At 45.2% G+C, this 13,746-nt stretch overlaps 1 protein-coding gene across 1 annotated transcript in view; it reads right to left on the bottom strand.

Moving 5' to 3' along the window:
* Positions 1-10,336, bottom strand: part of Msn (moesin) — a 70,008-nt gene extending 59,672 nt beyond the window's left edge. The window contains exon 1 of the mRNA XM_048417777.3: positions 10,132-10,336. Within this exon, the coding sequence (XP_048273734.1) occupies positions 10,132-10,143 (12 nt within the window). The 5' untranslated portion in view covers positions 10,144-10,336. The remainder of the gene's footprint in view (positions 1-10,131) is intronic.
* Positions 10,337-13,746: the final 3,410 nt, after the last annotated feature.

Raw genomic sequence — 13,746 nt, forward strand, 5'->3', positions numbered from 1 at the left:
CAGGAAAGAAAAGACAATGAGACAAGTGCCTGAAGCTTTCTGCAGCGAAAGCTCGACTCTTCTAACCTAATCTGAGGACTGGGGAAAGGAGGCAGATGGACCTTTGACTCAGCTCAAGGAAACCCAGTGAAACAGGCATACGACGGGCACATGCGGGCACATGCCAAGACTTGGCCTTATTAACTGGAAGGCTTTCCCTACTCCAAAAGAATACTTGTAGGTGCTGAGAACGCGAGCCCGACCCCACCCTCTATGCCTTCTCAGGCCAAGCAAGACCACACTTAAGCAGTCAGAATCTTGGTAAGAAACTAAAGAGGGGTAACTATGCAGGGACAAGAGGGCATGAAAAGATAAGCAAGCAGGGTGGAGAAATCACAGGCATTCCAGAACCCGCTCTCTCATCCTCCTCACTTCCCATTCCTCCTCCTCCTCCTCTCAGGACTCTACCTAAGGAGAACAGTCTACAGGTAGGGTTGCGAAAACTTGAAGAAGGCAGTCGCTGTTATGAAGAACAGGAGATTAAGTGAGGTGAGATGGGTATTTGAGGGGGGCAAAAATAGCCAAATAAGGTCATTTGATTCGTAGGGAATCGTGAGGAATGGTTCCAGAAGGTGACATCACAGGGAGGAAGCCTTTAGTCACTGGTTTCCTCTGGCAACTGGCCTTTGGCCAGGAAGCAAACTCCCAATCATAAGAAAATACCTAGGTTATTGCAGGAAGACAAATAGACAAAAGTGTTCTCAGAGCCACCTCAAACGCTTCACGAGCACCCTCCCGAGGACCCAAAGAAGAGAAGTAAAGTAACTCTGAAGCAAAATGGCCAATATACTTCCTGGGTACATGCTAGATTCACCATGCCCCAACGACCAAGGACAATAAAGAACATGGGGGAGGAAGTTCTACCTTTACATATCTCTGAAGTTGTTGATATTTTCATGCTGCAGAAAGAGCAAATCCAAGACAAAATGGCCATGTGATTTTTAGTGTTAGTAAAACACTTACAGGTTTGTCAGTCTCTTCATAAGTGTCTATTATGATGATTTTAGGTGGTTAGCTTATTCTAAACCCTTGAAGATAGCAAAGACATATGAAACCTAACTAATAACAGTCATACTGAATTTCCCCTTGACACCTCCAACCCCATCTCACAGATTAACTGAAGATTATAACAATCAAAAAAGAGCCTTTAGATGTACTTAAATCTGCCTAAGATTTGTGAAAAAGGCCTGGACCCAGAGATGGGGGTGGATTAGAACAAAATGACAAGAGAAGAAACTACTTCAGCTATCTTAAGAATAGCATGGCTTTTCCAGGCTTGGTGGCACATACCTTTAATCTCAGAATTCAGAAAGCAAAAGAAGGTAGATCTCTGTGAGTCTGAGGCCACACTGATACACATGGTAAAACCCTGCCTCATACAAATAGTAAGAATGAGGCTTCATCCATCTTTCTAAAGGAGACTAGAACTAAAGAGAAGAAAATGCTGGCCATGCCCCATAGATAAGCTTTATTTTCTCTCACAGGTGTTGGCTCCTATTATCTCCCAAATACATAATCAAGATGTAATTTTTCAGGACTCTACTTTGTCCTGTATCCCCAAATGCTCAAACCTCAACTCTTCCCATAATTTGCCTCAATCAGTACCATGCAAATTTTCATCAGTCACATAAATTTTATAACAAATTAGATCTGCTTTTCTGTTGTCAGGTATACCCAAAGAACAGTACTTTGAAAATTATGCCAAAATCGTAGTCTCAGAATCCAAGGTGCCCATGCTGTAGGTAGGCTCTGGTCAGCAAGCATCTTACTCCTCCATCTGTCCCAATCACATGCTAAGAACTCATCCCTCCACTTCACCCCAACATCTCTTCTCACAACAAAGCCAACGGGAGAAGAGAAAGTCTTCAGTGAGTTCTATTACTTGACTTAATTCAAACAGAAGCATGAAGGAAGGAACCATTTTTCATCATATATGCATGTGCCTGCACACATGTGTATTTCGGTGTATGCACACATGCAACAAATGAGCTATAGCTGGGGTTGTTACTTTGCTCCTTTTCCTTTTAGTTCTGGGATGGAACCCAGGGCTTTATGCATGTTAGGAACACCTCATTGATCACATAGCTGGAATCTAAGTCCAAACAGTCTAGTTCTAGAGTTGTTAATACTACGTCCTTTCTAAGAAAGCCTGAAATGTCATTTTTTGGCTAACTATCTTCCCCAGATTCGACCCACTAATAAAGCACCCAGAGGTGAGTGTTGAGAGCTGAAATCAGTTGACTCCAGACTATATTGAAACGACTGCTATAGCATCAAATTAGAAAGACAAGTACTATAGTATTCTTATAATGCAAGAGACAGAGCAAGCTTGAATTCAAAGAGGTCAGAGATTAATAGGCATAGAGGTACAAGTCCATAGTCCCAACACTTGGAAGATAGAGATAAAAAGGTCAGAAGTTCAATTTCAGGCTTGATTATATAGCCAAGTACAAGGCCAACCAGGGCTCATGAGATCTATTTCAAAACAAGGAACAAAATATGAGAGCAGTGAGAGTTGTCTCAGCCAGTAAAAGGGCTACAATGCCTAATGACCTGAGTTCAAATTGGTGGAAGGAGAAAACTGACTCTTGGAATTTGTCCTCTGACCTTCATACAGCCATAGACAATGCCACACGTAGGTGTGGGGGAGTGTGGGTGTGTGTGTGTGTGCATTGGGGAGGAAGGGGAAAAGAAGAGAGGGAGATACATACATAAGTAAATAAATAATTTTAAGGGATTCAAAAAACTCAGTCACGGTAGTGATCACCTGTAATCCAGCAAGTTGGAGAAGTGGGAGCAGAATTCAAAAGGTCACCCTCAGCTACATAACTAGATCAAGTTCAACCTGGACTCAAACTCTTCCTTCAGAGAAAAATATGGCTTTTAGGACAGGAAGGCCCTATCCCGAGCAGGAAAACAGGAAAATATCCTCTCCCCAGGTATCTTCAACCATCTGTCTTCTACCAATCCTTCGCAGTCAAGATAAAACAGTTATCTAGGAAGTGCTACGGAGTTCCCAAGAAAAGTCCAGGACGTGACCATCTCCATCTTTAAGAGTCCCTGGGGACTGCTGTACAGTCACTAACATGATGGTCAAGTCACCCCCAGTTGAGTCAGAAAACACTAAACAACCTCCCTTAGAGTGGCATCAGGCAAGATGTCCTGGACCTAGAATCAGCCCACTCAAATCTCTTCCTTATTGTGGGTTTCAGTGTCCTCATCGAAAATACGAAGGTTGAACTAGAAGGCCAGCTCAGATTTTCTGTAACTCAACATACTCTTATGAGAAACCCCGATCATCATCATCATCAATAATAATAATAACAACAATAATAATAATAACTAGATTAAGTGAATCTTAGGACTGAGCAAGCTCTGGGATGTTCCATGGGCAGGTGCATTTATTTGAAATGCTGTACCCCATAGTACTCAGTCTTCAGCTCATTGGTAATATATACACCTTAGATTTATCTTCACCATCTTCTTAATATCTACCAATATCTCTAACTACTCAACCATATTTAGAAATAAATTTGAGATAGCGCTTCATAACTTCCAGTCAGTTGTGATGGCACAAGCCTGCAATCCCAATACTTAGAGATGGAAGCAGTAGAAACTTCCTCCTCTACACAAGTTCAAGGCAAGCCTGGGCTATGAGAAATCTGTTTCAATATAGCTTTCTCTTCCCATAAAAAGGAATCTAGTATCTTCCTAATCTTTCAGGATGGCACTGTACTGTGAGAAAAGAAGTCGGGAAACCTGCAAAGGTTTTACTTGTTTCTTTATGAAGACAGGGTTTTGCTGTTATTCAGGCTGCCATTGAACTCACTACATAGCCTAGATTGACCTGTCTCACAGCATCTTCCTGCCTCAGTCTCCAGAGTGCTGCAATTACAGGCAGAAGCCACCACACCCTACTCTTTTAAAGCTTTTCCTGTTTTTCTAGAGTTCGTCAATGAACTTACCACCTTCACAATGTAGGGTCACTCGGCTTCTTTCTTGCCTAGTAAGGAAAAATACAAAGCAGGCCAAACCTCAAGACTCAACAGAGAAATAGCCAAGAGTCATCATGCCAGTAATATTGCCGGGATCTAATGAAGTGAACCAGAAACTCTACATGCTAAACTGGTCCTCAACAAACCATACTGCAAAGCATAGGACTATCAACTCTGCTTCCCCAGTACCCTCTACACAGCAAAGGCACTCACATCCTACAGACCGTCTGAAAGAATGCATATGAAAGCAGAAGGCTGTCAAGAGTGTCAGTATTAGAAGGGGCCCTATTGGTACAGGTCCCTGAAGACAAACTGGAAGAGATAAAGAGAGTCAACAGAAAGAAATCAGCTAATGGCCCACTGTGAGTAACTTTTCTGTTGTTTTGTGAGACAACGACTCATGCTGTTTAAGCCGTATCCAAGCTCCCAATCGGTGGGGAATATCTCTGAACTCCTGATGGTCCTGCCTGTACTTCCCACGTGCTGGGATTGCAAGCCTGTACCACCATGCCCAGACTTTCTTCATCATTCAGAACTTTATTTCCTTTAGTTTCATTCCAGTTTTTTCTGCTGTGAAACAACACTGATGAACACAATTAACTTATACTAACTCTGCCATGTATATCTGTAGATTTAACAAACGTTAAGGAACATGAGACAAGTAGAATCTTCCTCAGTCTTCTGCTTAATATGACAACTTGAGATACTTTTAGGAGGCTGAGTCTGAAGATTCTCATACATTTCAGGTCAATTATGAACCAATAGAAACTTTGGGTTTCAAAAAACAAATTTTAAAAAGATATCTGCTTAATTCTGTAAACAGACTCAGTCAAGACTTAGAATTTCAGTTATTGGCAGGTATCTATACATTCACAGAACTTTAAAAGTCCTAGAAACACTTTGCAATATTTTTTTTTTAGTTTTTTGAGACAGGGTCTCTCTGTGTACCTCTGGCTGTCCTGGAACTCACACTGTATACCAGGCTGCCCTTAAATTCAAAGATGCGCCTGCCTCTGTCTTCAGAGCCCTGGGATTAAAAGAATGCAGCAGCACCACCCGACTTCAAGCAAAGTTTTTATTTGTTCATATATAAATAACACACACTAAATCTTTAAAAAAATCAAAGAACATCTCGTCTTCTTCTATAGAAGGAGAACAAATAGTCTAAGTTCAGTTTTGCTTTCTATTTCCCAACACCCGCCATCCAAACTGCTGAGCTAACCCTCCAAACTAAGGGTTCTTCTACCACAAATAGATACCACAAATAGAACTGGGAATTGAGAAGCTTTTCAGCTCTATCAAGCATGAAGTAAGAGGGATGAAGAGCAAAGTCGGTCATTTATCCCCATCATGACCTGACCAACGGACAGACCCCCAAAAGACCACTTTTGTACTGCTTGTTTGTTTGTTTTCCCTCTTTCGGGACAGAAGAATGAGGTGGGGTTAGCAGAGAGAAAAGATTGGGAGTTAAGGAAGAAGCACATGATAAACTCAGTTCTATCTTTCAAAGATCGGGAGTCAGATCTGTCTTCGAAGATCAGAGCCAGTGTAGTCATGAAAAGCCCAACCCTGATAGTACTGTTGGTAGCCAGATCTCCCCCTCCAGGGACTCTGCATCTAGAAATTCCAGTGGGGGTGGGGGTGGACTCTCAGGAATATACAATGGGACCTAAGAAAGACTGTTGCCAAGCAACACTATTAGAACAGAGTTCAGAATAATTGTAGCTGTCATCACTTCTCATCCATAGAGAATTAGATTTGGAAGCATGGGCAAAGACCTCTAAATGTCCCTTCCACTTCCACAACCTAGCAAAGCAGTTGGATGATAAAAGCAGACCAAAGAAAAGACATCACCTTTTGTGGGGGAGATTTTAGACACCCTCACTCTATAGCACTCCATCTGGTCTCAAACTCACTAAAATCTTTCTGCCTTCCAAATACTACAATTACTAGCATGAGCTACCATACATACTATCCTTACAGGCTGCCATAGAGGCATTTAGAAAATAATGCAACAGTCAATACCACCCCATCACTGACCCATAGAGCAACCTTTCTCCCAAGATTAACATGAGAGTAAGGACTATTGTGTGCCTTGACTTTTCCCTCCCTGTGCAAGAGATGTGTCATGGATAAGCATAAATGAAATCCCCACGATGGTTCCTGTTCTGTTCTCCACCACCTACACGTTCACAAAGGGTTCAAAAATTGGAAAATCAAAAAGTGGAGAAAAGCTAGACACTGTAACACTCACATGGGAGGCTGAGGTGGGGGGGGACAGAGTTCAAGGTCATCCTTGGTTATATATCCAGTTCAAATGCAAATAGGGCAACATAAGACCCTGTCACAAACAATACAAAGCAAGTGGCTTCCCCGGTGGTTTAAAGGGTAAACCATTTACCGGCCAAAGCCAAAATAGTGAGTTTAATTCCCAGATCCCACAGTGGAGAGAACTGACTCCTGAAACTTGCCCTTTAATCTCCATTTGTACATACACATACACACGCGTGTGCGTGCGCGCGCGCACACACACACACACACACACACACACCAATAACAATAACAATGAAAATAAGTTAAATAATGTTTTAATGTGGGAGAGACTATATAATTCCACCATTCAAGAGGCAGAAAAGTAGGATGGCCTGGAATCAAGGCCAACTTGGGCTGCACTGCGAAACTCTCTCTCAAAATAAACAAAACCGCCTCAGGTGGTAGTTCACACCAGTAATTCCAGCAGTTGGGAGGCAGAGTCAAGAAGATCGCTGTGGGTTAAAAACCAACCTACAGGCCGCCCAGGGCTACAGAGCAAGAACCTGTCTCCAAAAAAAGAGAGACATATTGGGGGTGGGGCAGTGGATAGAGGCAGAAGCCTCTCACACAGCCTTCATTCCTGATCCTTCGCCCCACCCTCGAGTGTCCAGGCAGGGCTGGTTCAAGGGTTAGAAGCCTGAAATTCTGCCCCCTATTCGCCAAGTACCACTTTAGTGCCACTTCAGTGGCTCAAGCAATGCTAGGAATGGCAGGAAAATAAACAGTTCTTAGCCCCTGTTAAAGTTTAGCTGAATGCAGACCCAGACATTTTCAAATACTTTCAAGGAGCTGGGCTCCGCGTCTGCTATCCTGGAGGATAGCATCAAACGACCACTGATCACCGTTTCCCTGGCCTGCTGATGCTCTAAAGCTAGAATCCCAGTAAACCAAACAGGATTTTCCAAGTCTGACCGGTGAAGACCTAAACTCAAGTTGGAGCCTTCCTATTGGAATGCTGCATCACTCGTGGTCGGTCCTCCTGATCCTGAGTTTCAATGCCTTCATCTATACCATGGGAAAAATTAGAATTGGTAATTGTTCCAATACTTGGGCAGTGGAAGCAAAAACATCAGAGATTCAAGCCTAGCTTGGCATATATGAGACCTTGTTTCATAAAACCAGTTAAGTAAGTTAAATAAATAAATTGTAGCATTTAATAAATCATAAAGCTTAAAATAAAATAAAAAGCCCTCAAGACCCTGAAAATTCACCATCTCTTTTTAGAGAATCCAAAAGAGTATCCAAAGTCTTTGAATTTTTTTTTTAAGATAAAGATGGGAGTGAAAGTAAAAAGCCTTCTCAGAAGAAAGGTTTCGAGCTGAATGGTGGTGACGCACGCCTTTAATCCCAGCATTCGGGAGGCAGAGGCAGGCGGATCTCTGTGGGTTCCACCTGGTCTACAAGAGCTAGTTCCAGGACAGGCCCCAAAGCTACAGAGAAACCCTGTCTCAAAAAAAGGAAAAGAAAAGGAAAAAAGGAAGGAAGGAGGGAAGGAAGAGGTTTCTTTTATGTGCATGAGTGTTTGGGCCGCATGTATGTATGTGCACCATATTTGTGCCTGATGCCCAAGGAGGCCAGAAGAGGGAGTCTTCTCCCTAGAACTGGAGTTACAGACAGTTATAAGCTGCCATATGGGCACTGAGACCCAATGCTGAGCAGCGTGAGCTCTTAACTGTTGAGCCACCTCTCCAAGTCCCAGGAAAGACATCTGAATTTAGAATTGCCTTCTCTCCAGAAGGGATAGATGGGCTGGCCATATTGTGAAAGCCTGTGATCCTAGCATTCCTAGGACTGAGTCAAGACAGCTAGGAGTTGGCCCTTGTGCTGCAGTGTGGGACCTTGTCTTGATAAACATCAAAGATAAGACTTAGAAAACTAGCAACCAGACAATGGTCCAAGAAAGTCTCATTTCAACAGATTTAATGCAGGCTGGCCTGGCTAGGAAAAATTGGCTATAACAGTGAAACTGACCATGGCTAATACAAACGAAGGCATTTGATTTTACACTCCCATTCTGTCTCTTTCATAGTTTAGAAGTAAATGGTTAAGTACACAATAGAGAAGGCGTAGCAGCCAAGTTTGGTGAGGGCTCAAACCTACAATCCAGGCACTGTGGAGGGTGGAGCAGAACTACTTTCAAGAGATTTTAAGACTACCTCAGGCTACGAAGTGAGTTCTAGACCAGCCTGGGCTAGAATCAGACCTCTATCCAAACAAACAAACCAGGAGTGTGTCTTTCTTGTTTACAAGCAAGTAATCTCAGCACTGTGGAGGCCGAGGCAGGAAGACTGGTAAAAATTCAGGACCGATCTGCATTACTTGGGGAGTCCCAGGCCAGCCTAAGTTATAGGGGGAGATCCTGCTTCAAAAAGAGACAAAACCAAGAAGCCCAGCAACGGAATACGTGTGATAAGAAAACAGAAGGGACGACTGAGGGAAGGAAAAGAACCTGCCAGAGATCTGGGGATAACAGAGATGGAAGCAGGGCAGTTTATGAGAACGAAGTATAATTTCACATATGTATAGGCTTTCACAAGTATAATTTTATGTAAGACCATGGGACTCTGTCTCAAAAAAAATTAAAAAAAAAAAAAACTTGTGCTCCTTAAGGACCGAGTTCTATGAAGGCAAGAACGACCAAGCAGCGAAGCTAAACCTCAGGAGAGACACAAAGGCCTCCCTATCTGTTCACTCTCCTCTCTTCCCAGAGGCCCTCATCCCTTCTTAAGCATCCTGCTCACTATCTGAGCTCCACCAGGCTCACGCAGTCCGAGGAAGATGGATGGGCTAGCAACATACAACATAGGAGTCCAGCAAGCTCCTTCACCTAAGAGACTCAAGTCACGGCGGACATCGGGCCTTCATGAACAAGGACCTGGCGTGACTTGCACAAAAGCAAGCAGAGCTCATTAGTCAAGCACACACCCCTCCCCCACCCCTCCCTACTGGGCATCCGGCCCCCCTAGGCCTCACTCCCAGGAGGCTTCTGCTCTTCTAGCAAGAGCCAGTGGGGTGGAGACCAGATCTCTAATCAACCACTACACTAGATAGGTGTGGCCCCCACAGGAGAAAACCCGCACCTCACAGAACAGTCCTGAGGGGATAGAGAGGCACTGTGTCTACCAGGGATTTCGTAGAGGAAGAGAAACCTGCCCTCTCTTCCAGTGGGTTGAGTGGGCCCCTCCACAAACCTGTGCCTAGTGAAGTGTTTGCACCCCTGGGTAAAAGGAAGTAACCCAGCAGATGAGCCCCCCCACACACATCTCCCTACATCTCCCAGGGGAAAGCAGTTTGAGCGGAGGAGCGGTGGAAGGGGACCGAGCAGGAGAAGAAGGGAGGCGGCTGTGGGAAAGGTGGATGGGCGTGCGGGATCCGCCCTGAGCAACTTCCTCTCTCCTCCCTGCTTCTCTGTTACCATGGGGCTCTTCTGGGACAGTAGTAGTCTTACTTCAGAAAGGCGCCAATTCCTGGGCCGGGGAAATATTCTCCAAAGTAAAGTCTCTTCCCAGTGCCCAACAACCCTGAGTTTCCACTGCCTCATCCCAGAGGCGGGGAGCTGGACCCTAAGAAAGGTTGGCCCCTCCTTAACCACACTTCTAGTCCGGACACCCCCTCGCCGTCAAGAGCGCTCAAATCAGGACCCCATTATTCTCTCCTTCTTAGGACCTTGAGGGACAGCCTGGCATCCCCGGCAGGCCTGTGGCCAGGCAAGCCCCCAGGCAAAGAGTTGCAAAGGTCAAACTGGAGCCCCCAGGACGGACTGAGTCAGTCCCCCGGCACTCACCGTCTTCGGCATGGTGGCGGCAAAGGCGAAGGAGTTGGTGAAGTTTGGCTAGAAACTGTCGGGCTGTTCTGAGCGCGCAGTACACTTCGGCAAGGACTCGGGAGAGCCGGGTGCTCAGATTGGGTCCCACTCTAGCGTCGGGCGACTGCTCCGCTTCCTGCTAACGGGCCACGACTTTACAAACCCCACCCAGGAAAGAGCCGCCCCCGTTGCGCTGCTCGCTCCTTTATGTGGCCTGGCTTCCGCGCCTCTCCCCGCCCTCCCGCCCGCCTGCCCGCGACTTCGGGCATCGCCCCGCCCAGCCCGGCCCAGCCCAGTGCAGCCACTCCGGCCACGTGGGGGAACAGGCCAGGGTCCCAAACGCCCTAGGAAGGACTCCCACTCCCCACCCAGGCCCACTCTGCCCCCTTCCACCTTTCTCGCTGCCCCTAACCCTTTAAGTTTCCACCATCAGACTCCGCCCCCAGTCTGAGCCAGAGCATTACTGGGGGGCCACACCCTAGCAGTTGCTGGTGCAGCCCTTGACTGTGAGTTACCACTGTTGGGTTGGTTACCAGTTGCCCGTTAGAGCAGCCCTATTCCCTCCCTAAGCTTTCTTGCTGATTAGCAAGTTACCCCTGTGTACCCCTGTGTACCCTCTTTTTCTCTGTGACTTCCAATCATGCTTCATCTAAGCTCCCTGTGAACACTGCAAAGCCTCTGCTGTCCTTAACAACTCCGCAGAGTTCCGCTGCTCCTCAGGAAACTTCTCTTGACTAAATTGCCTCAGTTCCTCCTCAACACTCCATTCCCTTCCACAGGCCTCGTTTCACCCAGCACATTTCCTTCTACATTGTTTGGGCCTCATGTTCTTCAGAACTGAGATCATTTCTAAATAGCTGTCTTCTAAGTTCACTTTCTTTCCTTCTATTCCCAATCTCCACTCTACTCAGATTAGTACACCGATCCTTTCTTTAGTCCTTCCCTCAACACATTAGTTTTATTTGATCTGTTTGTCCCCGGAGCTGGCACCTAAACTCACTCTGTAGCTTAGGATAGTCTTGAACTCACAATCCTACTACATTATCTTAGGTTGGTCTAGAACTAATAATCCTACTGCCTCTACTGGATTTCAGGTGTGCGCCACCATTTCTACACATTCCCTTGTTGTTGTCGTCGTTGTTGTTGTTATTGTTGTTGTTGTTGTTGTTTAACACAGAGTAGTAGCAGTAACCCGTTGACCTGAGCCTCCTACTTCTGCCACCGTAGTGCTGGGAGTACAGGTACATACCCCAACACCAGACTCACATTCACTTTTTGATAAGGGTGTAAGTCTCAGGTGAGATATACACTCCTGTTCTGGCAACTGTGCAGGAACATGGATTGTGTGTCTTTTATGAGGTAACGTACCATGTACCTCAATGATGGAGACCCAAATGCAGAATAGTGGAAAGGTCAATTGAAGAGGGCAACCAGGACACCCACCTGGCTTCAAATCATAGTTTTGTCGTTAACTCACTCTGTGTCCTCTGGGCTCTCTTGGGTAAGTCCCTTCCCCTTCTGTAACAATGACCAAACTACTGGGTTTCCAAGGTCCTTTCCCATTCAAACATTATAAAAGAAGGAGAAAGAAGTAGCCTTCACAGAAAAAAAAAAAGGAAAAAGATGTGATTGCATAAAGTCTGGCATTTTCACTCACGAACCTAACAGTCCTATCTCCTCCTCTCACAACTTAACAGAGCCCATGAATCAACATAACTCCATTTTCTTCACTGATACCACAGTTCACTGACAGGTGCTGGGAGGGGGAAAAGAGTGTTCTCTGACAAAACCTGAGTATCTGCCCCAAGGAAGAGCATCACCATTCAGAAGACTTTGGTATCAAGAGGAGTAGAAATAATATCCAATCACATTCCTTGATACTGCCATGGCCCATGGACCTTCCCCTCCTCCCACACACAAAGTTAAAGGAACTTACTGATTTCTTCACTCATGTCCACCTAGAACCTAAAGGATTTGGGCACTAAAATAAATACCTAAAATAAAATAAGTTCATGACAGACTCATTCAACCTTGTGGAAAGTGGAAATCCCCAGTATGCCATTCCCTAAGCCCCATGTGTATGTGCACACCCACAGTCACACCACACCCTCCCGTCTACTCCCTTGCAAACACATGCACAAAGAGAAGTTGGGGTGCTTACCCTTACTCTTCTCCTCACGGCTTCTACTTCTTCCCCTTATTCTCCTTCTCCTTTCTCCTCCTTCTTCCCCTTACTCTCCTTCTTATTCTTCCTATCCTCTGTGCCCCCTTCACTTCATATTTCCCCTCGCACAAAAAATAAAGAACATGCAGAAAGCCATTCTAAGCATGGTGAAAGAAGTGAAAGGCATGCTCGCCGAGATGTGCCAATTGAAACCATAGACACTGATACTGATCTTCCACCGTATGGAGTTAGAATACAACCTTATCCTTATCCTTCTGATTACTAACCATAGGAAATGGTAAAGGGGATTCTATCCAGTTACCTCTTTGGCTTTCCCATCGCTAATGATTGTTCATGCTTCTTTGATGCTTCCTTATAAAAAAAGAAAAGAAAAGTCGGGTAGCATGTTAAGGAGCTGAGCGAACTACTAGAAAGGCTAGGCAGGCATAGGAATTCAAGTGCAGTGGAAGAGGATGCTGAAGAGTGGGGGAAGGCAGAAGAGTGAAGGCAGTCTGAGGGACATGGGTGGGATTGGTCCTAGGGGAAGAGAGATTGCAATAGTACCAGTGAGAAAAAAAATGATGGTTAAAAGGAGGGACAAAAAAAGATCCAGTTAAGTAAAGCCCCACATCCCCACTTCACCAAACAGATGCTGGTTAAAGTGGGAATGGTGACTGTGGTCAAGCAACTGGACGCTACTGGGAGGTTAGACTTCAGATGGTCTCCCTATTGTCAGAGCAAAGTAGAGGCAGCTGCAGCGCTCTGCTCTTCTTCACCGCAGGCAGGGAAATCCGGATTAGTTTCCTTCCTCTTTGCATACCAACTCCTTGTTCCCATGATCAATACTTCTATTCTTCCCCCATGCAGCCGTTTCCTGGGATCATATGTAACCTGAGAATTATACCAATCTTTCTGGGAGCAGATCAATCCCTACAATTACGTTTATATACGATCTGGCTTATGCCAGTCTTTCTGGAGAAAAAGACACGAGAATAAAGTCTCTTCATGCTCTCTATTTCTCCTTGGGGAGATTTGAGTTCTTAGATGAGGTAAATTCCTACCATTCCAGGAAGGTTGGGCAAGTCTGGCATCAAACCGTAAAAAGCAAGGCAAGGGCCACTATGAGGAGATGCAGGGCAGGAGCATTCTAGACCCAGCATCCAAGAAAGCTGGAGACATCAGAGTCAAGGGACAAGAGACTAAAAATAAAACTTAGGGGCTTGAGAGTTGGATCCATTGGTAAAATGGTTGCCCGATAAGCATGAGGACTTGAATTTGAATTCTGCCATCCCCTAATAGCCTGGCAAGAAGGTGCATGAGGACAGGATAGCAACAAGTAGATCCAAGAAGCTCCTTAGCCAGCCAGCCAAGATAATTAGTGAGCTCCCAGATCAGCCAGAGATCTTGCGGTACACATTTACATAAATCAG

Source organism: Myodes glareolus, chromosome X (genome assembly GCF_982192425.1).
Source record: "Myodes glareolus chromosome X, mMyoGla1.1, whole genome shotgun sequence".
Classification (NCBI taxonomy): Eukaryota; Metazoa; Chordata; class Mammalia; order Rodentia; family Cricetidae; genus Myodes; species Myodes glareolus.